At 58.5% G+C, this 22763-nt stretch overlaps 1 protein-coding gene across 1 annotated transcript; it reads left to right on the plus strand.

Moving 5' to 3' along the window:
• The first annotated feature begins 1429 nt into the window (after window positions 1-1429).
• Window positions 1430-21242, plus strand: LOC128897704 (myeloid leukemia factor 1-like). The gene is made up of 8 exons (XM_054166943.1): window positions 1430-1536; window positions 8479-8644; window positions 13909-13953; window positions 15617-15706; window positions 16473-16601; window positions 18871-19030; window positions 19971-20085; window positions 20992-21242. Exons 1-8 carry the CDS (start codon window positions 1490-1492, stop codon window positions 21092-21094), a joined length of 855 nt encoding a protein of 284 aa, XP_054022918.1. The 5' UTR covers window positions 1430-1489; the 3' UTR covers window positions 21095-21242.
• The last annotated feature ends 1521 nt before the right edge of the window (window positions 21243-22763 follow it).

Here is a 22763-nt window from a genome sequence, read left to right on the forward strand (position 1 = left end):
GCTTGGCCTTGAACACCCCCAGGCAGGAGGCAGCCACAGCCTCCCTGGGCAGCCTGTGCCAGAGGCCTCAGCTCCCTCCTGCTGAACAACTTCTTCCTCAGCTCCACTCTGACCCTGCTCTGCCTCAGCTCCAAACCATTTCCCCTTGGCCTGGCTCAGACCCCCTCAGCAAAAGTCTCTCTGCAGCCTTCCTGCAGGATCCCTTCAGGTGCTGGCAGCATCTCTGAGGTGCCCCTGGAGCCTTCTCCTCTGCAGGCTGCACAGCCCCTGCCTCAGCCTGTGCTCAGGGCAGAGCTGCTCCAGCCCTGGGATCTCTGTGGCCTCCTCTGGCCTCTCTCCAGCAGCTCTGTGTCTTTCCACCTCTAGTTCTTTCAACCTGGTCTCCTTCAGGAGTAAGTCTGTGTCCGACCACCGTTCTTATGCACCGCCCTGCATGTTCTCGAGCACTCTGCCCTAGTGCTTAGGTAGCACCAGGAGCCCCTCCCCGTGCTCTTGCTCCATTCTTTTACTGAGCCTTCTCTTGCCGGCGGTGCCCAGGGGCAGGCTTTGCTGAGAGGTTTCTGCTTGACAGCTGCCCACGGGGCTGCTTCTTCCAGCCAAGGAGACAAGGAGCTCTTTCCCCCCGTTTAACCTGTAACCCTAACCAGTCTCGCTCCCAGAGCCGGCACAGTGATGCGATGCAGAATGAACTCCTGGCCAGGAGGTAAAGCCTCTGAAACCAGATCTGCCTTGCGAGTGCTTGGCCGGCCGGGAGTGAAAGGTGATCCTGATCCGCCAGCAGACGGCCAGCTGCAGCCCCTCGGTCAGACATCCTGCTCCATCCCGGCCCTGGCCGTCCCTGGGCGCTGCGTTCCGCTGGGACAGCTCTTCAGGGCGATGCTCGGCACGGCGCTGCCCGCGCAGCCCCACGGCGCTCAGCCGGGGAGGCAGCCGCGGAGCCGCGGCCCCCGCTGCCGCTTTGCTTTACTGCCACCTACTGGAAGCGTTGGAACTAAAGCGGCTGAAAGGGGAGCAGCGGCCGGGGCCCGACGGGCAGCGCCGCCCCGCTAACGCCCGGCTCGGCCGCCCCCAGCGAGCCGAGCCGAGCCGAGCCGGGCGGCACCCCACGGCCTCTTCAGGCACCGAGGGAGTTCCGGGGAGGCCAGCCCGAGGAGGTGTCCCCGCCGAGAGCCGCTCCCCGCCGGGCCCGGCGCTGCGCCCCGACCCCGAACCTTCTGGAGCTGGACCGCGCAGCGCCCCGCGGTTACCACGGCAACGGCGGCGCCCGCTGCGCCCCGCCCCCTTGCGTCACAGCGGCGGCGGCCAATCAGCGGCGCTGCCGGGCGTCACGGGCGGCGGGCGAGGCCGGCAGGGGCTGGCGTTGGGCTGGGGGCGCTCAGAGCTCCGGCATCGCGCAGCGCTCCAGCGGCGCTCCGGCAGCGCGCAGCCCTCCAGCAGCCCTCCAGCAGCCCTCCAGCAGCCCTCCAGCAGCCCTCCAGCAGCCGCAGCCATGTTCGGGGGTCTGGGGCGCTGCTTCGAGGAGGATCCCTTCTTCCGGTGAGGGGCACCCGCCGCAGCGGTGGGGGGTGTCTGCTGGGGGGTGGCCGTGTGGGGTCCGAGGGTGGTAAAGAGGAGGTCTGAGGGACTGGGGAAGGGTTCGGAGGGGGGCGAGGAGGGGGCCTGAGGGGGCGAGGAAGGGATCCGAGGGTGGTGAGGAGGGGGTCCGAGGTGGCAGGAGAGGTCCAGCGTGGCGAGGAGGCGAATCCGAGTGGCAAGAGGGGGTCTGAGGTGGCAGGAGGGGGTCAGAGGTGGCGAGGGGCAGCTGAGGTGACAGGAGGGGGTCCGAGGTGTGGGCCCCAGCCGTGCTCGGCCGCGTACCCGACGGGAGCGGCTGTGAGATGCGTGCTTGGAAGCTGCGGAGGGGCTGAGGTTGTTGCCAGGGATTTTAAACGGCAGAGCCTTGTCTCTTACCCCTCCTGGGTCGTGTTGGTGGTCGTCACTGCCTCGGAGCGCACCGAAGCCCTTAGGAGCATAAATGCTGAGGCATTTAGGCTGGAGAAGATCTTTGGGAGTCCATAGCAAGGTTGTCTAAGGAATCTTCCCCTCCATTGGCTTGAGTTCTTGATTTCTTGTATAAGCAGACAGGTGCTAGGTGTTCTGCCTTCCTTTGGGTCGGATTTGCTGGCTTGTTTTTCCCTCTAGCTGCTGTTGGTGCTTGCAGGACAGATAGCTAAAGGTTCTTGCATTAAACTCAGTGTGTGTGAGATCAGGAGAGGCAAGCTGGTTCCTTGTCCTGCTTTCCTGAGTGGATGCTGATGCTTTGGCTCAGCAAATGGGAGGTTTCCAGTTTCTATACCAGGAATGGTACTGCTTGGGGCACAGCACATTTGTGTGTTCAGCTTGGAAACCAGTTATTTCCCTTGGGAATCTCTGCTGCTGAAGCCTAAATGTAAGTAGAGAAACATCTGAGATCCCCTCCGAGTGCTGGGATAAGCCCAAACTGCTGCAGCATCCAGTCTGGCCCCTGTGTGTGTAGCAGCTAAGAATGGGATCAGACAACTCAGGGCAGCCTGAATCATTTAATTTGTTGTTGGTTTGTTCTGTGAGATGTGGTACATGACTGTGGGGAGCTTAATGACAGGCAAAGATAGGGGCAAATGAAGGTGGTGGGTGGATGAGGAAGGGAAAGGCATCCGGCCCTGTGGTGTGGGTATGTTGACTTGGATCCCTTAGTTACAGGACATTCTAGCTGAGGTGGCCCTTGTGCCTCTGAGAGGAGGATCTGCTGCTTGGCTGCACGTTGCCAGCAGTCTGCTGGGCTTCTAGGAATAGATGCAGTGGCAGAGCAGCTCTTCAGGTTCTGTGCAGGATGGGCTGGGCAGAAAGCTTCACTCTGCAAATCTGCTGCCTGAGCAGCTCCAGGGAAGGGCAACCAAGCTGGTCTGGAGGACAGGGCTGGGGAGGAGCAGCTGAGGGAGCTGGGGGTGTTCAGCCTGGAGCAGAGGAGGCTGAGGGAGACCTCATTGCTCTCTGCAGCTCCCTGAGAGGAGGCTGCAGCCAGGTGGGGGTGGGATCTGCTGCCTAGGAACAAGAGTAGGACGAGAAGAAATGGCCTCAGGTTGCACCAGGGGAGGTTTAAGTTGGACATTAGAAGAAGCTTCTTGACTGAGAGGGTTCCCCCAGGCTGCCCAGGGAGGTGGCTGCATCCCCATCCCTGGAGGGGTTTCAGAGCTGTGGAGCTGAGGGCCATGGCTTAGCCCCAGCCTTGGCAGAGGTAGCCAACCGTTGGGCTCAGAGATCTCTTCCAACCAAAACAGTACAAAAGAAGAATGGAAATGAAGTCTTGTTTGTAGCAATTTGTAGCTTGCTTTCCCCTTCTGTATTCAGTTTCCTTATTAATTTTTATTGTAGCTGCTGATGTCAAGGGGGGGAAAGCTTGGAGAAGATAGAGGAGGGGTGTGTGTGTGAAAGAGATGAGAGAGACACTGATCTAGAGATTCCTCTCCTTGGCACCAGCCTTGTAAATCTCCTCTGCATGCAGCTAAGGAGAAGAGCTTATTACTTCAGATAAGACCTGCTTCCAAAGTAGTGTAATAATGAGCTGCTGTTGCCTCACAAGGAGAGCTGCTCACTGCTGAACTGGAAATAGTGCCTGGCTGAAGTGAAAAACCTCTCCACGTGTGAGCAGCTGTCTTGGGGAAGCAGCAGGCAGGGTGCTGGGCAGGCAGGGTGCTGGGCAGGCAGAGTGCTGGGCAGGCAGAGTGCTGCCCAGCTCCATCCCAAACAGCCTGGCCAGCAGCAGAGTTGGCTCCTCTGCCAAGTGCAGTTGGCTCTGGTTTGAATCCCCAGCACACAGCTTTTATGTTCTTGTTCCCAGGTGTTATCTCCAGTGGCAGGCTGCAACTGCAGCCTTGCATAACTCCCCCAGTGGGAAAAAGCAATCAGTTACTCTCAGTGCAAAGCAGGCTTCCCAAGAGAATGGACTTCCTTCACTGCTGCAGGATGCTGCTTTCCAGCTGAACACAAACCCAGGCTGAGCTAGGAGCAGCACTGGGCTTTTAACACCTGAAAGTGTTCCAGCTGCAGCACAGAGCATTCAGCTTTGGGGCTTGAGCCTGAGCTGCACGAAGCCCTCACCAGGGGAGGGGGAAGCCCTCACCAGGGGAGGGGGAAGCCCTCACCAGGGGAGGGGGAAGCCCTCACTGCTGTGTTACCAGCATCAGCCCCGTTGGATGTCTCTTGCTCCACGCAGTAGATGTTTGAGATGTGAATCTGGTTTGAGGTGGTGAAGCTGAGGCTGAGTACATTTTTGTTCCCTGTATTCATCCTTGCAAGCAGCTGAAGGCCAGGCTGTGCTGCTGCAGGGGAGTGGGACAGCAAATGTGTCAACCACGTATCTCCAGCACTCACCTTTGAATAGTGTGTGGTGCCCAGCACGTGGAGGGCACAGGTTCTGTGTGCCAGGCACAGGTTCTGTGTGCCAAACACAGCTCCCTTTCTAGTTGCTCAGTGTGTTCATGCTAGGAGAGTGCAAGGTCTGCAGGAACTGTGTCCTGCTCAGCAGAAGGATCTTCATTCCCCCCTAAAAAAGGTCAGGTTTAAGTCTGGGGTGCTCACCCCAGAGTGTTGTACCCTTGTTGTGTAGATCTGTGGTTTGAACAAAGAACTGAAGCTCTTGCATCCTCTGCTAGAGAGACTGGGATGTTTCATTCTGCTGTCCCCAGCATCAGGACTCAGAGCTGTGGAGAGAGGCCAGAGGAGGCCACAGAGGTGATCCCAGGGCTGGAGCAGCTCTGCCCTGAGCACAGGCTGAGGGAGCTGGGGCTGTGCAGCCTGCCCAGGAGAAGGCTCCAGGGGCACCTCAGAGCTGCCTGCCAGGACCTGAAGGGATCCTGCAGGAAGGCTGCAGAGAGACTTTTGCTGAGGGGGTCTGAGCCAGGCCAAGGGGCAATGGTTTGGAGCTGAGGCAGAGCAGGGTCAGAGTGGAGCTGAGGAAGAAGTTGTTCAGCAGGAGGGAGCTGAGGCTCTGGCACAGGCTGCCCAGGGAGGCTGTGGCTGCCTCCTGCCTGGGGGTGGTCAGGGCCAGGCTGGATGAGCCTTGAGCAGCTGGGAGGTGTCCCTGGGCATGGCAGGGGCTTGGAGCAGATGATCTCTGAGGTCCCTTCCAGCCTGAACCATTCTGGGATTAGGTAGCTCTGCCATCAGAGCCATCAAGGGGAGAGGTTTAAATCCTTGGAGGCCTTCCAGACAGGTTCTGTGCTGTGATGAGTTAACACCCTGAAAACAAGGGGGGAAGGGCTTGCCAGTGCTTTGCCCTCCCTGCAGGGCCTTTTCCCCCTGGGAAGCTGAGTCTGTTCCGCTCCCCCTCCCTGCCCAGCTAGGGTATAAAAGGGAGGACACTGCAGCCATTAGCTCTCTTTTGGCTCCTGCCTTCCTGGAGGAGAGCTGCTGCAGCTGCCTTCCTGCTCCTCTGCCACGTGCTGGGGCCTGATCCTTCCCCCTGCTGCCTCTTCAGAGACTGGTTTTGTATTCCTGGGGTTTTGTTTTTCCCTCCCACCCATCCTTGTTCCTTGCCCTTGTGAACCCTACCTGTGATTGTTATATGTATATAAGAGAAAACCTCTTCAGCTCTCTGCTTCCAAGCTGACTCCAGACTATTGCTTGGTGGATTTGCTCCTTCCCTTTCTTTTTTTCCCCCTCTCTGTTGGGAGGGAGGAGGGGGGAGCAGGGGAGGGATTCTCAGCCTTGCCCCCATCTGAGCTCTTAAGTCCCAGTTAAGGCTCCAACCACTACATCTGACCACCTATTTTAGGTGGTGGAGGTAATCCCTTGGCAGCCTGCTCCTCCACACCTCCTCTCTTGACTTTGTTTTCCTTTTTGCCTTCTTGCTTCTGGGTTGGGCTGCTCCAGGGCACCCCAGCGCTGCCGAGCTCCCTTCAAGGCTCGACCCCAGCAGCTCTTCTCAGCAATGGCTCCCTGAGGTGTCCTGGGGCAGCTCTGTCCCTGAACCTGTCCCTCCACTGTAGCCCTCTTGCTTCCCCGTGGTGAGATGGCTTGAAAGCTGTAGGGCACTCAAGGAGTTGAGCTGGGCACAGGAAGCTTTGTGGTGCAGAGTCCCTGCTGCATGGCAGGGGTTGGAAGGGTCCAAAGCAGGGTCACCAAAGCTGGCTGAGGCTTGTGGTGTCAAAATAGGCTGAGGTGTGCCCGTGCTGAGTGGGGAGGCTCTCAGCCTGGCTGCTGCTCACCCTGGCTCCTGCTCAGGCTTTTTCCATCTGCCCTTCATCCTCTTGCTGCGCAGGAGAGCTGCTTATCGCCTTGGGCCAGATGTTGAGCAGCAGGCATGTGAGGGGGGCAGATTAGGACCTGCCCAGTCACAGGACAGCTGGGTCTGAACTGGAAGGCTCTGCTGGAGCTGGAGGGAGTGCAGGAGCTGCAGGGCTTAAAGGGCCAGCATGTGAAAGCCCCACGTGTGGAGGTGAATCCAGCGCTGGGGCTGCGACCTCCTTTCCTTCTGACTTCTCTGCAGGCAGCTGTGGCACAGGAAAGGACAAAGCAAGGAGGCCCAAATGGCCCTGGGCAGCTTGAGACTGGAGATGAGAGCTGGGGTGGGGAGAGCCTGGCACAGGCTGCCCAGGGAGGCTGTGGCTGCCTCCTGCCTGGAGGTGTTGAGGGCCAGGCTGGATGAGGCCCTGGGCAGCCTGGGCTGGTGGGAGGTGTCCCTGCCCGTGGCAGGGGCCTGGAGCTGGATGGTCCTGGAGGCCTTGTCCAACCCAACCCATGCCATGGATCTGGGAATTTGTAAACCCAGGGTCTGTGGGACTGGAGCTAAGGAGTGAGGAGGAGAAAAGCTGCTGGGAGGCTTCCAAGAAGGCAGCAGTGTGAAGGCTTGGGGTGTGCTGGGCAAGGCTGTGGTGTCCTGGAGAGGTGTGAGGCGTCTGGGAAGTGCCACCGAGGTGATGGGCAGGGGCATGAGAGGCTCTGGAGCTAGGGAAGCATCCCTGGGGAGCAGTGCTGAGCTCAGTGGCCTGCAGCAGGGACAGCAAAGGGGGAAGCTGGGATGGAGATGGTGAGGACGTGAAGCCTGGGGTTTGGAGGAAGCAGGAAACGAAGCATGGGTTAAAGGGGAATGGAGCCTGGGTTGGGGGGGGGGATGGAGCCTGGGTTGGCGGGGGGGATGGAGCCTGGGTTGGCGGGGGGGATGGAGCCTGGGTTGGGGGGGCTGAGGTGGGGTAAATGGAGCCTGGGTTGGGGGGGCTGAGGTGGGGTAAATGGAGCCTGGTTTGGGGGGGCTGAGGTGGGGTAAATGGAGCCTGGGTTGGGGAAGCTGAGGTGGGGTAAATGGAGCCTGGGTTGGGGAAGCTGAGGTGGGGTAAATGGAGCCTGGGTTGGGGGGGCTGAGGTGGGGTAAATGGAGCCTGGTTGGGGGGTGAAGGGGGGGGGGATGGAGCCTGGTTGGGGGGGCGAAGGGGGGGGGGGGATGGAGCCTGGTTGGGGGGGCGAAGGGGGGGGGGGATGGAGCCTGGTTGGGGGGGTGAAGGGGGGGGGGATGGAGCCTGGTTGGGGGGGGTGAGGGAGGAGTTTGTGGCCTTGCCCTTCAGGCAGCAGGGCTGACTGCATGTTGTGCTCTGCCAAACCCATCTTTTGCTCATCTCTTGGCCTCAACAATCTTCAGTTCTTGTCCAAATGAGGGATTATAAAGGAGCAAGCAGTAACAGGGAGCAGCTTGAGCAAGCTCTGGAGTGCAAGCCAAGCTTTGGGACTTGGTGCTTGGGGTCTGTGAGGTTTTAGAGACAGATGTGACAGCAGAGGAGGGGGAAGCTAACAGGGACACAAAACAGCAGTGAGACTCCCTCCTGAGCAGAAGGCACATGGAAGAGGAAGGCAGAGATGCAGCAGTGGGTGGCTGAGGTTAAAAAGCTCTCTTGAATTTGGGTCAAAGAGGCTGAAAAGTGGAATGGGAGCAGCCAGCAAAATAAACTTGAGAGGTGGAGGGGGGAGAGGGTTAGTAGGGCCCTGTGAATTCAGGGAGTGCTAAGCTTTGGAAGATGGCAGTGACAAAAGCAGAGGAGGCGGGGAATAATCCTTTCAATAGCAGGGGCTGGAGGTAGAAGCAGAGCTAAATAAAACCTAGGTCCATTTTATGGCAGGGAGCAAAGAGGCTGAAGGGAAGGATGGCTGTGGGAAAGAGCAGGAGAGAGGCAAAGCGATTTGGACAGCCAAGAGTGTGGCAGAGCAAGGAGGCAGCTAGAGGACGAGAGGGGAAACAGCTTCCATGGCCCTGCTCTGGCGGGGGATTGGACTTGGGGATCTCTGGAGGTCATTCCCAGCCCCTGTGGGATGGGAAGGAAAGGGCAAGAAGTGAGAGGTAGTGGGGAGAGGGGAAATTGCCCGGCGGGCCCCGTGGGATGAGGCCCGCAGAGCCCTGCGGAGCGATGCAAAGCCCCAAGGCAGCCGCAGGCAGCTCGGAGCCGGTGACCCTGTGCGTGTGACCCCTTCCAGGGAGCCCTTCGCTGCCCACCAGGAGTGCGTGCGGCAGATGATGAGGAGCTTCTCCGACCCCTTCGGCCGGGAGCCGTTGCTGAGCCTGGCAGGCGGCGCGGAGAGGAGAGCGGAGCCCAGGGCGCGGCAGGACTCGCAGCTGGCGCTCCGCGGCGGCGGCCGCAGGGTGAGGGAGGGCCGGCGGCAGGGTGAGGGAGGGCCGGCGGCAGGGTGAGGGAGGGCCGGCGGCGGCGGCAGGGTGAGGGAGGGCCGGCGGCGGCGGCAGGGTGAGGGAGGGCCGGCGGCGGCGGCAGAGTGAGGGAGGGCCGGCGGCGGCAGGGTGAGCGAGGGCTGGCAGGGTGAGGGAGGGCCGGCAGCAGCGGCAGGGTGAGGGAGGGCCGGCGGCGGCAGGGTGAGCGAGGGCCGGCAGGGTGAGGGCTGGCCGCGGCTCGGGGCGGCTGTGCGGCTCGGCGGCCGCCCTCCCCTCCCGCTCCGGCCGCGGCTGGGAGCTGAAGCCCGCCTCAGCCTTCGCCACAGCATCATAGAACGCTCAGGGCTGCCAGGGAGCTCAGGGCTCAGCCAGCCCCAGCCCCTGCCATGGGCAGGGACACCTCACACCACAGCAGGTTGCTCACAGCCACCTCCAGCCTGGCTGCAAACACCTCCAGGCAGGAGGCTGCCAGCAGCTCCCTGGGCAGCCTGTGCCAGGCTCTCACCACCCTCCTGGGGAACAACAGGGAGGGAGGTGGTGTGAAATCCCAGAAGGATGGGGCTTGGGAGAGGCCTCTGCAGGTAGCTGGTTCAACCTCCCCCCTGCTAAAGCAGAGCCACCCAGAGCAGGCTGCACAGGAAGAGAAAGGATCAGGGTCACAGAGCCCTGAAATCACAGAGCCACACAGCTGCCAGGGCTGGAAGGGAGCTCAGGGCTCAGCCAGCCCCAGCCCCCTGCCATGGGCAGGGACACCTCACCCCACAGCAGGTTGCTCACAGCCACCTCCAGCCTGGCTGCAAACACCTCCAGGCAGGAGGCTGCCACCACCTCCCTGGGCAACCTGTGCCAGGCTCTCACCACCCTCCTGGGGAACAACTTCTTCCTCACAGCCAATCTCAATCTCCCCACTTCTGGTTCTGCTCCATCCCCCACCAAAAGTCCCTCCCCAGCTTGCTTGCAGCCCCCTGCAGATCCTGGAAGGCCACAAGGAGGTCTCCTGGGAGCCTTCTCCTCTCCAGACTGAACAGCCCCAACCCTCTCGGCCTGACCCCATAGCAGAGCAGCTCCAGCCCTCTGCTCCTCCTCGTGGCCCTGCTCTGGACCCACTCCCTCAGGTCCACATCCCCCCTGTGCTGATGGCTCCAGAACTCTTTCCTCTCCTTTTAAGAGCTGCAGATGAGAGAAACTGATGCAAAACTTCACACTCCTGTGAGTTCCCACCTGGAACTGGGCAGCTGGCACTGATCTGCTTTACTTACAGGACCTCTCTGGGCAGGCAGGGTGATTCTATTTTCTGCTCCTGTAGCTGAGGCTTATCTAGCTGCTGTATTTAGAAGGGCTCCAGGTTGGTTCCTCTCCCTCAGTGCCTAACTGTTCTGCAGCTGAGTGTTCTCTTGCTTTCACAAGTCACATCTGATGGCTGGAAACGGTTGGAAGACAAAGGCAGCTGACAAGGGCTGGTGGAGCCCAGCCAGCTGTGGTGGTGCTTGTTCAAGCCTAGATAGTTAGAGCTTAATAAGTAGAGCTGAAACAGAGGCTGTCACCTCCAAGTCAAAAGGGTAACTGTCAGATTCCTTCCTCAGTGCTCACACACTGCCAGTTAGTTTCAAATATAGACTCTGCTGGCTCTAATGAGGGTGTGAGCTTGCCTCCACTGAGGCAGATTCTCAGGCCCTGGGTCAGCAGATGCCTCAAACCAGATCAGGCTTCTCTTGCCTTTAGAAGAAGAGTGCAGCAAACCCTGGGGGTCTGTGGCCCTTGTTCTTGGCAGGGAGGGATAAATGTGGGGCACAGGAAGCCTTCATCTGCTGCTGAGGGAAGGAGTCGAGGGTACCAGAGGGCTGCCAGGGTGTGATAAGCACAGAGGAACTCCACACCTGCTCAGGGCTCCCCAGTAGCCTTTGATGTTCCTTGTGGCTCACCTCAGAGCTGTCAGATGGCACAGAAGGCTCAGCACTAATCTCTGGAGCCTTGTAGTTGTCTCAGGCTGCCTTTAATGATGCAAACACTTAATGACTCCTTTTCCCTACAGCAGAATCTCTTTATTGCCATGTCAGATGCACTGTTGCAATTCCTCCTGGTAATTAGTGATGTTCTGAATCAGTGCTGAGGGAACCTGGAGCATGCACTGTGTGCTCAGGGCTGCACTGTAGTTAGCTCTGAGTGTGCTTTCACACCAACCTGTCTTGCAGCCACCTAAATGGTAGGACCCACAGAGTGCCTTCCTCCTGCCTTGCAAGGAGCAGCATTCACTGCAGCAGCTCAGCAGGCACTACTGCAGCTTGGCACTGATGCTCCTTTCTCAAGCAGTGGCAGGTTTTAGCCTCCTGGAGACAGGGGAGGAGGAGGAAGGAAGGATATGAGCAGGAGGAGTGGGGAAAAGCACCTGCAGAAGGCAGTTGTCATTGGCTTGGTTTGGGGATTGTGCTGAGCATCAGGCAAGCAGCTCCAGGCTGGGTGGAGAGTGGAGGCAGAGCAGTGCTGAGGAGAAGGAATTGAGCTTCTCACCAGCCAGCAGCCCCAGCACAAGCCAACAGCTGGGGCAGGGAGGGGATTCTGCCCCTCTGCTCTGCTCAGACCTCCCCTGCAGTGCTGGGGCAGCTCTGGAGCCCTCAGCACAGACAGGGACAGAGGAGGCCACAGCAGTGCTGGCAGCTCTCTGCTGTGAGAGTCAGGGCTGTTCAGCCTGGGGAAGAGAAGGCTCCAGGGAGACCTCAGAGCAGCCTTGCAGGATTTAAAAGAGACTACAGGAGGCTGGAGAGGGACTTTGGACCAAGGCCTGGGGTGCCAGGATGAGGGCTGATGGCTTCAAACTGGAAGGAGCTGGATTGAGACTAGAAACTGGGAGGGGATTCTCTGGCAGGAAGGTGCTGAGGCACTGGGACAGCTTGCCCTGAGAAGCTGTGGAGGCTCCAGGGCTGGGAGTGTGCCAAGCCAGGTTGGATGAGACCTTGAGCAACCTGGGCTGGGAGGAGATGTCCCTGCCCCAGGCAGGGGGCTGGAACTCAGTGACTTTTGGGCCTCTTCCAAGGCCAAGCAGGCTGTGACTCTCTTTAACAGCCCTTGGCAGGCACTGTGAAGCACAGTTTGTGATCTGATGACTAACAGCTTCATTTCCGAGGCTGTTCCTTTGCACTGGAGATGTCTGTCAAAAACTCTGCTCTTTCTGTCACTCCCTGGTGGAGCTGCAGCCTGAAAGAGTCCCTGGAGGCACTCCACAAGCAGGGAATTCCTTCCTGTGGCCCCTCAGGCCCCAGGGCAGTGCTGCTGCTGTGTGAGCAGCCTCTCCTCAGGTTGGCTTTCCCATGACCCTCCAAATCCCAGCTTCCTGGAGCCATCCTGTGCTCCCCCAGCACCTCCCTGCCCTGGACTTGGGGATGCTGAATCTCAGCTGCTCCCCAGGAGCTGCACTTCCTGGTGCTCATAGCTGCAGCAGAGGAAGGAGATGCTCAGGGAGGCTTGGGGAGGCTCTGCAGATGATGATGGCTTTACCTGGAACTCCTTTGCAGTGCCCTTTGAAAGTGCTGCCAAGGGAAGGCCTGGGCTTGTTCCTCCCAAGGGGTTTGTAGCTCTCCTGAGAACCTGTCAGCAGCAAGGCAGCCCTCCAGTGCCTCAGGCTCTGAAACTGGGTGCCAGGCAGAAGTGCACACTCCAGGGGTGAGTGACCTGATCCTAATGGCCTGCCAGTGCTTGCAGGGCAGGGGGCTTCCCTGAAGCACTCTGCCATGGTTCAAGTGGTTCCTGTACCAAGGTTATGGCAAACAACTGATCCTCAGCTTCCACTTGGATGTGTTTCTAGCACAGATCCATGGAATGGGTTGGGCTGGAAGGGACCTCAGAGCTCAGCCAGCTCCAGCCCCCTGCCCTGGGCAGGGACACCTCCCACCAGCACAGGCTGCTCAGGGCCTCATCCAGCCTGGCCCTGAGCACCTCCAGGCAGAAGGCAGCCACAGCCTCCCTGGGCAGCCTGTGCCAGGCTCTCCCCACCCTCACTCTCAGGAATCTCTTCCTCCTCTCCACTCTCAGTCTCTCCTCTCCCAGCTCAAAGCCATTGTTCCTCATCCTGGCACTCCCAGCCCTTGTCCAGAGTCCCTCCCCAGCTCTCCTGGAGCCCTTCAGCTGCTGGAAGCTGCTCTGAGCTCTCCCTGGAGCCTTCTCCTCTCCAGGCTGCACAGCCCCAGCTCTCCCAGCCTGGCCCCACAGGGGAGGTTCTGCAGCCTCTGCTCATCCTCATGGTCTCCTCTGGAGCCTCTCCAGCAGCTCCAGGTCCTTCCTGTGCTGGGGGCCCCAGAGCTGGAGGCAGTGCTGCAGGTGGGGGCAGAGCAGGGGGCAGAATCCCCTCCCTGAGCTGCTGGATGAGTGACTCAGAGGCCCTGCTGAGTGTGGTGACAGCCACACATCCATCCTGGCAGGTCCCAGACCAAGCACTGTGCTTCTGCACACAGCTGCTGTGCTGTGTTGGTGTAGCACACCATACATTAGCAAGGTCCTCTTGAGGCCTGGGCTTGGTTGGTTAACAGCCAGCTGAAGATGAGCCAGGGGGTGCAAGAAGGGCAGCAGCAGCCTGGCCTGGATCAGCACTGGTGTGGGCAGCAGGAGCAGGGCAGGGATGATGTCCTCCACACTCAGCACTGGTGAGGCTGCACCTCAGACCTTGGGTTAAGTTTTGGGGCCCTCGCTCCAAGGAGGACACTGAGAGGCTGGAGCAGGGCCAGAGAAGGGCAAGAGAGGTGAGGAAGGGTCTGGAGAGCAGGGCTGGGGAGGAGCAGCTGAGAGCTGGGGGTGTTCAGCCAGGAGCAGAGGAGGCTGAGGGAGACCTTCTGACTCTCTACACGTCCCTGAGAGGAGGCTGCAGCCAGCTGGGGTTGGTTCCTTCTCCCTAGGAACAAGGGATAGGGCAAGAGGAAATGAGCTGAGGTTGCAGCAGGGCAGGTTTGGGTTGGGCATCAGAAGAAGCTTCCTGGCTGCAAGGGTTCTCAGAGCCTGGCCCAGGCTGCCCAGGGAGGTGTCTGAAGCCCCATCCCTGGAGGGGTTTGGAGCATGCAGAGGTGGTTCAGCAGCAGCCTAGCTCGAGTCAGGGGGTGGTTGGAGTTGCTCTTGCAGCTCCTTTCCAACCAAAGCCATTCTCTGACTCCACTTGGCTGGAACTGTGCCACTTCCCCTGCTGGCTGTGCAGATCCCCTCTGCTGGCTCTGCTAACAGCCAGAGTGACTCAAGGTCTCTGCTGCTTTTCCTTCCAGGCCACAAGCTACTCCCTCATGCCCTTTGGAGGCTTTGGTGGACTGGTTGGTATCCCAGGAGCAGCCATCCCTGGAGCTCCTGCTGCTCTCTGTATGCTTCTGCATAGCTAAAGCATGGATGTGGGCTGGGCTGAGACTGCCTGGGGGCTGCCTGGGGGCTGCCTGGCTTGGAGTGGTTCCAGAAGGACTTTTTCCTTCCCACAATGTTGGGATGGACTCAATGTGCTGATCTCAAGGCTGTAGAGGGGACTGCTTGGCTTGTGTGCTCAGTGATGGATCTGCTGGTGCTTGATCTCTGGTGGCCAGGAATGAATTCATCCCTGGAGACAGACCCCAAGCTTGGACACTAGCACAGAATCCTGGCATGGTCTGGGTTGGAAGGGACCTCTGTAGGTCATCCAGCAGCTGGGAGGGAGGTGGAATCCATGATTCCAACAAGAGCTGTAGCACAGCCTGCTTCTGAAGACAGAGTTGCCCCTGGAGCTGGCCTTGGAGTGCTCTCCAGCTGTAGGTTTGTGAGGGTCAGGAATACCTTTTAAAGACCTGTACAAAGGACTCCAGGAGAATCAGTTGCTGGCCCTCATGGAGCCTTCTGCTTCCTCTGGGAGGTTCTAAAGAGCCCTCAGCTTGGAAAGCAGTAGCCTGGAGAGTGGCCTTGGAGCACAGCTTGGTGTTGGGTGCTTCCAAAGGTCCCTCTGTGCCCTCAGCCTCCAGACCCTACCAGGGCAGCCCTGCTGAGGAGCTCTCCCTTGTGCCCTCAGCTTCCAGGCCCTGCTGAGGAGCTCTCCCTTGTGCCCTCAGCTTCCAGACCCTACCAGTGCAGCCCTGCTGAGGAGCTCTCCCTTGTGCCCTCAGCTTCCAGGCCCTACCAGGGCAGCCCTGCTGAGGAGCTCTCCCTTGTGCCCTCAGCTTCCAGACCCTACCAGGGCAGCCCTGCTGAGGAGCTCTCCCTTGTGCCCTCAGCTTCCACATCCTACCAGTGCAGCCCTGCTGAGGAGCTCTCCCTTGTGCCCTCAGCTTCCAGGCCCTACCAGGGCAGCCCTGCTGAGGAGCTCTCCCCTGTGCCCTCAGCTTCCAGACCCTACCAGGGCAGCCCTGCTGAGGAGCTCTCCCTTGTGCCCTCAGCTTCCAGGCCCTACCAGTGCAGCCCTGTGCATGCAGCCCTGCTGAGGAGCTTCCTCTGTGCAGTGTTGGAGTTCTGCTTTCCTTTTAACACCAGTGAATGTTTTGGAGTGAAGCTGCCACTGGAGTACCAAGTTTCAGCTGTGTGATGATGGCTTTTATCCCCCCTGCCCCTTCATGAGTAACCCTTGCTGCAGCTGTGCCTGCTGGGCTGCATCTTCAGTGTGGTTCCACCTGCTTGAAGGGATTCACAGGGAGGTGATTTGGTCACCAGCTGCTGATCAAGGCATGGGAGGTCACATGGTGATTCCTGTAGCAGAATCTGCTTAGGTTATGTGGGACAGAACTGATGCTCATTTGGCACAAGGAGAGCTGCTGTTGATACTTGAGTGCCAAACCCTTCCCTTCTGTGCTCCCAGTGTCTCCACCAGCCAAGCTTCCTGCCCTGGCTTCCCCTGGTTCCCTCAAAGCAGCATTCTGGCCTGGCTGTGTCTGTGAGCCCTCCCTGGTCTGCTCTGCAGGAAAGAGGACCTGAGGAGTCCAGAGGCAGAGCTTCATTGTTCATCTCTCCTCTTCTGTTCCTGAGCAGGATGCAGATCTGGGGGAACCTTTCCTTGCCATGGACAGGATGATGGCAAACATGAGAAACAGCATGCTGGAGATGCAGAGGAAATTTGTAAGTGTGAATAACCCCCAGCCCCTGGCCTGGCCCTGAGGGGAGTGCTGCTGGAGGAGGGCAGCTGCTGAAAACTCTGCTGGCAGGGAAAAGGTCAAATCACAGCCTGGCAGGGGCTGGAAGGGGCCTCTGGAGATCATCCAGTCCAGCCCCCCTGCACAGCAGGGTCACTCAGGAGCACACCCAGGGGGGTTGGAAGCTCTCCACACCAGGAGACACCACAACCCCCCTGGGCAGCCTGCTCCAGGCCTCCAGCAGCCTCACCCCAAACAACTTTCTCCTCCTGCTCACATGGAGCCTCCTGGCTGCCACTTTGTGCCCCTTGGGCTGTCCCTGGGCAGCACTGAGCAGAGCCTGGCCCCAGCCTCTTGCCCCCCAGCCTTTAGCTCCCCTCTGGGGCTGCTCTTCTGCAGGCTCTCAGCCCCAGGGCTCTCAGCCTTTGCTGCTCCCAGAGCTGCTCCAGGCCCCTCAGCAGCTCTGCAGCCTCCCCTGGACCCTCCCCAGCAGTTCCCTGTCCCCCTTGAGCTGGACCCAGACCTCCAGACATGGCCTCCCCAGGGCCTGCCCTGTTTCCTACACAGGGAAACCAAGAGCCAGCCAAGGGCAGGAGAAGAGTGGGCAGCTGCCAGGGTCTGTGTTCCCCAGGCCTGAGGGTTAATTGCCAGAGGGATATTCTGCTTCATACCAAGGCAGCCTCAGAGGCCAAGAAGTAGCTTTTATCCCTGAGTTTTAACCTGCAGTAATGAGCAGTGTTCCTTGCTTGCAGGATGACCTGTCTGTGCACCCTGATGCACACACCTTCAGCTCTTCCTCTGTGCTGACCTACTCCAAAGTAGGAGATGAACCTCCCAAGGTCTTCCAGGCTTCAGCCCAGACCCGCACGGCCCCCGGAGGGGTAAGTGCTGCTGGGGTGGCCCTGAGAGGGGCAGGGAGAGGGCCTGCACCAACCCCCAGCCTCCTCCAGCTGCTTTGCCCTGCAGGCAGCTCCCCCTCTAATTTAGAAATGCAGGGGTGGGAAGGGAGCTCTGGGGCTTGAGTCCCAGCCCTCTGCTGCAGCTGGGTCACCCAGGGCAGCTCACACAGGAATGCAGCCACAAAGAGGTGTTGGGAGCTTGCCCTGCACCAAAGGCTGCTGGAGCCAGAGTGCTCTTTGCTCCCTGGGCATTTGGTCTGCTCCTAAGCATGCCTCAAGTCAATTGGAGGCCTAGCAAATGGAGGCCCAGGACAGCTGAATCTTCAAAGCCATCTCCAGCAGCTTTCCCTTCCCTTGAACACTTCAAGTCCTGCCTCAAATCCCAGCTAACAAGAAGCTGTTGATGTCTGCTCCTGCAGAGCCCAGCTTCAGCTCCTGCCCCCTCCCTCAAGCCCTGTGGGCTGCTTATGTAAGGCTGGGGCTGGGGCTGCCCTTTCAGACCTCCCCCTGCAGCTGTTGCCTCTAATCCTGCTGAGCAATTTGAATTTGAGTTTGAACCCTGCAGTGAAGTTCATGAAAGACTATCCCTGAGCAGGGCAGGCTGTGGAGGGCTGAGTGGCTGGGGGTGCTCAAGCTCAAGCAGACACTTGGGTTATCAAAAGAAGGGTTCTAATAATAGCCCCCAGAACACAGGGCTGAGTGGTTGCCTGGGTTTCAGCTGGGCAGCAGGACAGCCTGGCAAGGAGCTGGCCCTCCTGGGGGGGTTCCAAGCCAGGCAGCCCAGCAGTGAGTTGTGCCTTTGTGCTGAGAAGATTGGCAGCAGCTCCTCCTGTTGGTGCTCAGGGCTGGCAGGGAGGTTCAGGCTGGAGGTGAGGAAGGAATTCTTCCCAGGCAGAGAGATTGGCCCTGGGGATGTGCTGCCCAGGGAGGTGGTGGAGTCCCCATCCCTGGAGGGGTTCAGGAAGAGCCTGGATGAGCCCTTGGGGCCATGGTGGAGTTGATCAGAAGGTGCTGGGTGAGAGGTTGGACTGGGTGCTCTTGGAGGTCTTGTCCAGCCTGGTTAAAGCTGTACTGTGCTGCTGCCAGGCAGAATGGTGAGCACTTGGCTGCATGGTCAGACTAAGCTTTTCCTTTCCACCCCTCAGTAATGAATACTGCAGCCATCACCCCTCACCCTCTCACCCCATGCCTTGGGCAGAAGTCCCTCTCCAGCTCTCCTGTGGCTCCCTCCTCGTGCTGGAAGGCTGCTCCAAGGTCTCCCTGGAGCCTTCTCCAGGCTGAACAGCCCCCTGGAAATAAAAGAATCAGAGAATGGCTCAGGTTGGAAGGGACCTCAGAGAGCATCTCCTCCAAGCTCCCTGCCATGAGACTCAACTAGCCCAGGCTGCCCAAGGCCTCATCCAGTCTGGCCTTGAGTACCTCCAGGAGGCCTCCACGAACTGCCTGGGCAGCCTGCTGCAGATTTGTACCTGGGGAAGGCAATTTTCTGCAGCTTGAGCTGCTTGGATGCCCTGAATTCTCTCTAGCTCTTGCCCAGAGGTCTTGGTAGCCCTTCAGGAGTTGGAGCTCTTGCTCCTCAGGAACCAAGCTGAAGGTTTTTCAAGTTGGTTTATTTTCCTGAATGTAGCTGCTGGAAACCCCTTCAGCCAGGCAGCTGCTAGCAGGGTTGGCTTCCTTTCACTGCTATACATGGCCAACCTGCTCCTTCCCAAGGGCCAGCCCTGCTCTGCCTCAGCTCCAAACCATTCCCCTTGGCCTGGCTCAGACCCCCTCAGCAAAAGTCTCTCTGCAGCCTTCCTGCAGGATCCCTTCAGGTCCTGGCAGGCAGCTCTGAGGTGCCCCTGGAGCCTTCTCCTCTGCAGGCTGCACAGCCCCAGCTCCCTCAGCCTGTGCTCCCAGCAGAGCTGCTCCAGCCCTGGGATCACCTCTGTGGCCCCCTCTGGACTCCCTCCAGCAGCTCTGTGTCCCTCATGGGCACAGGATTGGAGGGGAGGTCTGAGCAGAGCCCAGGGGCAGAGTCCCCTCTCTGGCCACCCTCCTCTGGCTGCAGCCCAGCTGTGGGTGCTCTGGTTTCATCTTCCTGTCTGTGGGCTGGAGGCAGAGACTTGGTGCAGTGTGTTCAGCCCAGGCAAGGGAAGAGCTGCCTGGGGAAGCCAAAGCTGTCCCAAAAGAAAGGCAGCAAAACTAAACCTCTCTAACTTTGTGGCTTGGCAGGACACTTCATGTGGCTTTGGGCTTGCTTTCTGTCCAGGTTAAGGAGACCAGAAGAGCCCTGAGGGATTCTGAGAGTGGAGTGGAGAAGCTGGCCATTGGCCACCACCTCAGGGAGCGTGGCCATGTCATTAAGAAATCCAGGAACAGCAGGACTGGGGACGAGGAAATGAACCAGGAGTTCATCAACCTGGATGAGAGTAGGTCTTGGTGTGCAGCTCTGCTCTCTAACCTGCCAGGTCTCAAGCCTGAGGCAGCCTCAAAGGGAATTTACTCAGCCTGGAAGCCTGCAAATCAAACTCCCTCAGTTGTGATATACATTTGGGCAGCTTGAACCAAGCAGACCTGAGAATGTTGTGTGGTGTGCAGGGGGGGGCTGGCTGCTGCAGGACTTGGGATCAAAGGGTCACAGAATGGTTTGGCTTGGGAGGGATCCTGAAGGTCACTGAGTTCCACTGTGGGCAGGGGCAGCTCCTCCTAGCCCAAGCTGCTCAAGGCCTCATCCAACCTGGCTTTCAACTCTGCCAGCCTTGGAGCCTCCACAGCTTCTTAGGGCAACCTGTCCCAGTGGCTCAGCCCCCTCCTGGGGAAGGCCCAATCTCAATCCAGCTCCTTCCAGTTTGAAGCCATCAGCCCTCATCCTGTCTCTCCAGGCCTTGGTCCAAAGTCCTTCTCCAGCCCTCCTATAGTCCCTTTTAAATCCTGGGAGGCTGCTCTGAGGTGTCCCTGGGGCCTTCTCCTCTCCAGGCTGAACAGCCCTGACTCTCTCAGCCTGGCCTCACAGCAGAGAGCTTCCAGCCCTCCCAGCACTGCTGTGATCCCCTCTGGCCCTGCTCCGCCAGGTCCCTGTCTGTGCTGAGGGCTCCAGAGCTGCCCCTGCACTGCAGGGGAGGTCTGAGCAGAGCAGAGCAGAGGGGCAGAATCCCCTCCCTGCCCCTGCTGCCCACCCTGCTGGGGCTCAGCCCAGGGCAGCTTACAGCCTGCTGGCAGCAAGCTTGGAGTTGTTTCCACATCCCTTGCAGTGTGAGGCTTCATGGGGAATGCAGAGCTTCAACCCCACTGCTCAGAACCCCTCACCTGCATCACATGCTGCTTTCCCCCCTGTTTGTGTTTGTTACAGCTGAACTCTTTGTTTTCCAGCTGAGGCCCAGAGCTTTGATGAGGAGTGGCAGAAGGAGATTATGAAGTTCAAGCCCTCGAGATCTGGAGGCCATTTGGAAGCTCCAAAGTACAGAAGCATTCATCATGTGCCCAAGTAAGTTGGATTGAGAAGGGGAAAAGAGTTTCCAGGACAGGAGATAACTAGAGGCCAGATGAAAGTGCAGCTGTGAAGCAATCTGCTGCTGAAGGAGCAGTGCTGCCAGGCAGGCTGAGGGGAAACAGCATCTCCTGGTCCTCCTCTGGGCAGAAGCTGCCCTGCTTGGGCTGCTCTCCACCAAGCCTTCTGGGCTTCTTCCTCTCCTACTGCCACAGGGGAAGCTGTGATGCCTTTATCAGTGCATGTTTGGTAGAGAAGGCTCCAGAAGGGCAATGCTCCTCTGCTCTAAGCTGCAGTGAGGCCAGCAGGCCAAGGCAGCTTCTCCTCCCCCTCTACTCTGCCCTAGGGAGGCAGTATTGAGTATTGGGTCCAGCTCTGGGCTCCCCAGTTCAAGAGGGACAGAGAACTGCTGGAGAGAGTCCAGAGGAGGCTGCAAAGCTGCTGAGGGGCCTGGAGCAGCTCTGGGAGGAGCAAAGGCTGAGCTCCAGCCCTGGGGCTGAGAGCCTGCAGAAGAGCAGCCTGAGAAGGGAACCTTCTCAAGGCTCAGCAAGAGCTCAAGGCTTACATCTGACAACTGGAGCCCCACAGAAGCAAGGGACAGAAACTCCATCATCATTTCTTGATGATGATTTAGGCTGCAGATGAGGAAGAAATTCTCAGCAGTGAGGGTGGGGAAGACACTGGAACAGGGAGGCTGTGGCTGCCTCCTGCCTGGAGGTGTTGAGGGCCAGGCTGGATGAGGCCCTGAGCAGCCTGTGCTGGTGGGAGGGGTCCCTGCCCAGGGCAGGGGACTGGGGCTGGATGATCTCTGAGGTCCCTTCCAGCCCAACCCCTTGCATGACTCTCTGGATGTATTTTCCCCTTCCCCAGCACGTGGTGAGTGATGGTTGGCTTTTGTTTCAGGGAGAAGCCCCTTGCCATCAAGGCTTCCAGGGAGCCCAGAGCTTCCATGGAGAACCTGAATGTGAGAGGAACACACCTGCCCCTCAGGAGCAGCAAACAGTAGATGGCTTCCATTGGGCTGCTGGTGCTGCATTGCTTCTCTTGATCTAAGTACACCTCTCTCCATGACCAGTCTCTGTTCTTTGTGCTTCTGGGCAGTCCTGTGCCTTGCCACTCCCCATCTCCTGGCACCTGAATGTCCTTGGCAGCCTCACCTCGAGCCCTCTCATTGCAGCAGGTTGTAGCCCCACCACCCTCTCCACTTCAGTGGGTTTGCAGGAATTCTGCTTGGGATAAAACCAGCCCCAAACTTCTGCCCTGCAAGGGTTTGCTGCCCCCAGCTCAGACTTCTTGTTCAGCCTGGTGATGCAGCTGCTTTCCCCCCCCCACACTAACTGGCACAGGAAGTAAATTCTCTGTGTGGCTGGAATGATGACTATGTTAGTTTAGGTGACAGAGTAACTGATGGCAAGGTAACTACACTGCAGCCACTGAACAGAGATCTAGAACTGATGTCTTTCAAATCAGACTGCAGATTGCTCTGCAGCCCCCAGCTTCCCCTCCTTTCCATGAAGAACAGCAAGAGGAGACAGGTTGAAGTCTTTGCCATGGCAGGGACTTGCACTTTATCAGCTTCCTTTTGGCCACAATTTGTTTTCCACCTCTTTCTCTCTGCTTCTGCTCCTTGCTCTGTTACCTGGGGAGGTCACCTAACAATGGGGTTCCCCTCCCCCCCCCTTTGAAGCTGTTCTGTAGTAGCTTCTAACTCTTTGGTGATAATCCCACACTGAGTCCTCCAGCTGAGCTGTGGCTTTGCTACTCATCAGCAAACTGGGCTGAGGAAGCAGGAGTGGAAGTGGATAACCAAGACTGCACCTTTCCTGCTGCTCTGGAAGCCAAGGGGAGCCTTCCCCTGCCAGCTGAGATGTGCTTCCCTCCTGCTGTGCCCTGCTTGACTGGATGGAGCCTGGAAATCCCACACCTCATCCCCCTGAGTGTTGGCTTTGCTTACTGCTTGGTGAAGCTCTGAGGTTCTCAGCCCGGTGTCCAGAGCCAGAGAGGTCTCTGTGGCAGCAGGGCTGGAGCTCAGAGGAGATTCTGTTAGGCAGGATTGATCCCTGTGGCATCAAGAGCTTCTGTAGGCTGGAACACGACAGCTTCAGCACTGGAGGGTGGATTTCAAGGCTAAAACACTTAGTGTGGCCTGAAAAATAGACACCATTTGTATCAGCAAATAGCTTTAGTGACTTCAGCTTTGGCTAAGAAGGAAGTGGCCTTCAGATCCTCTCTTCCTGCAGCTGGTGACTTGCTGGTGACTTGCTTCTGCACTGACAGGTGCAGAGAGAACTGCTGTGGAATCCTGAGAGGGACACTGCTCAGAGGCCAGGAGTCCCTTTCAATTGTTTGTCACTTTCTGAGCAGGGAATTTGTCCCCCAGATACCTTTGTAACCTTTCTTTTCTGGCCAGGAAATGTGCCCAGGGTTCAGAGGAGCCCTGAGCTACTTTTCAGTTCCCTTTTTTCCTGTTCTGGTAAGGAAAGTGTCAGAGTTGAGGCTGAACTTGCTCAAAACAATTCTTTGCTGCTTTATTGCATTCTAAACTTGGTCTCTTCCTGTTACTGGAGCAATAAATCCTTGGGGCTGTAATTTTGTGCTGTTGAATCATTTTGTGAGTGGCTCAGGTAAGGAAGGTGGTGAAGAGGATAACAGCAGGAGAGGATCAGCTCTTGCCC

Source organism: Dryobates pubescens, chromosome 13 (genome assembly GCF_014839835.1).
Source record: "Dryobates pubescens isolate bDryPub1 chromosome 13, bDryPub1.pri, whole genome shotgun sequence".
NCBI lineage: Eukaryota > Metazoa > Chordata > Aves > Piciformes > Picidae > Dryobates > Dryobates pubescens.

Excerpts from the sequence above, each read along its gene's own strand:
- LOC128897704 (XM_054166943.1), top strand. The coding sequence starts at position 1,490 with ATGTTCGGGGGTCTGGGGCGCTGCTTCGAGGAGGATCCCTTCTTCCG. Across the intron at positions 8,645-13,908 it reads TCCGCGGCGGCGGCCGCAGG|GCCACAAGCTACTCCCTCAT; the intron begins GTGAGGGAGGGC and ends TTTTCCTTCCAG. Across the intron at positions 16,602-18,870 it reads CCCGCACGGCCCCCGGAGGG|GTTAAGGAGACCAGAAGAGC; the intron begins GTAAGTGCTGCT and ends CTTTCTGTCCAG.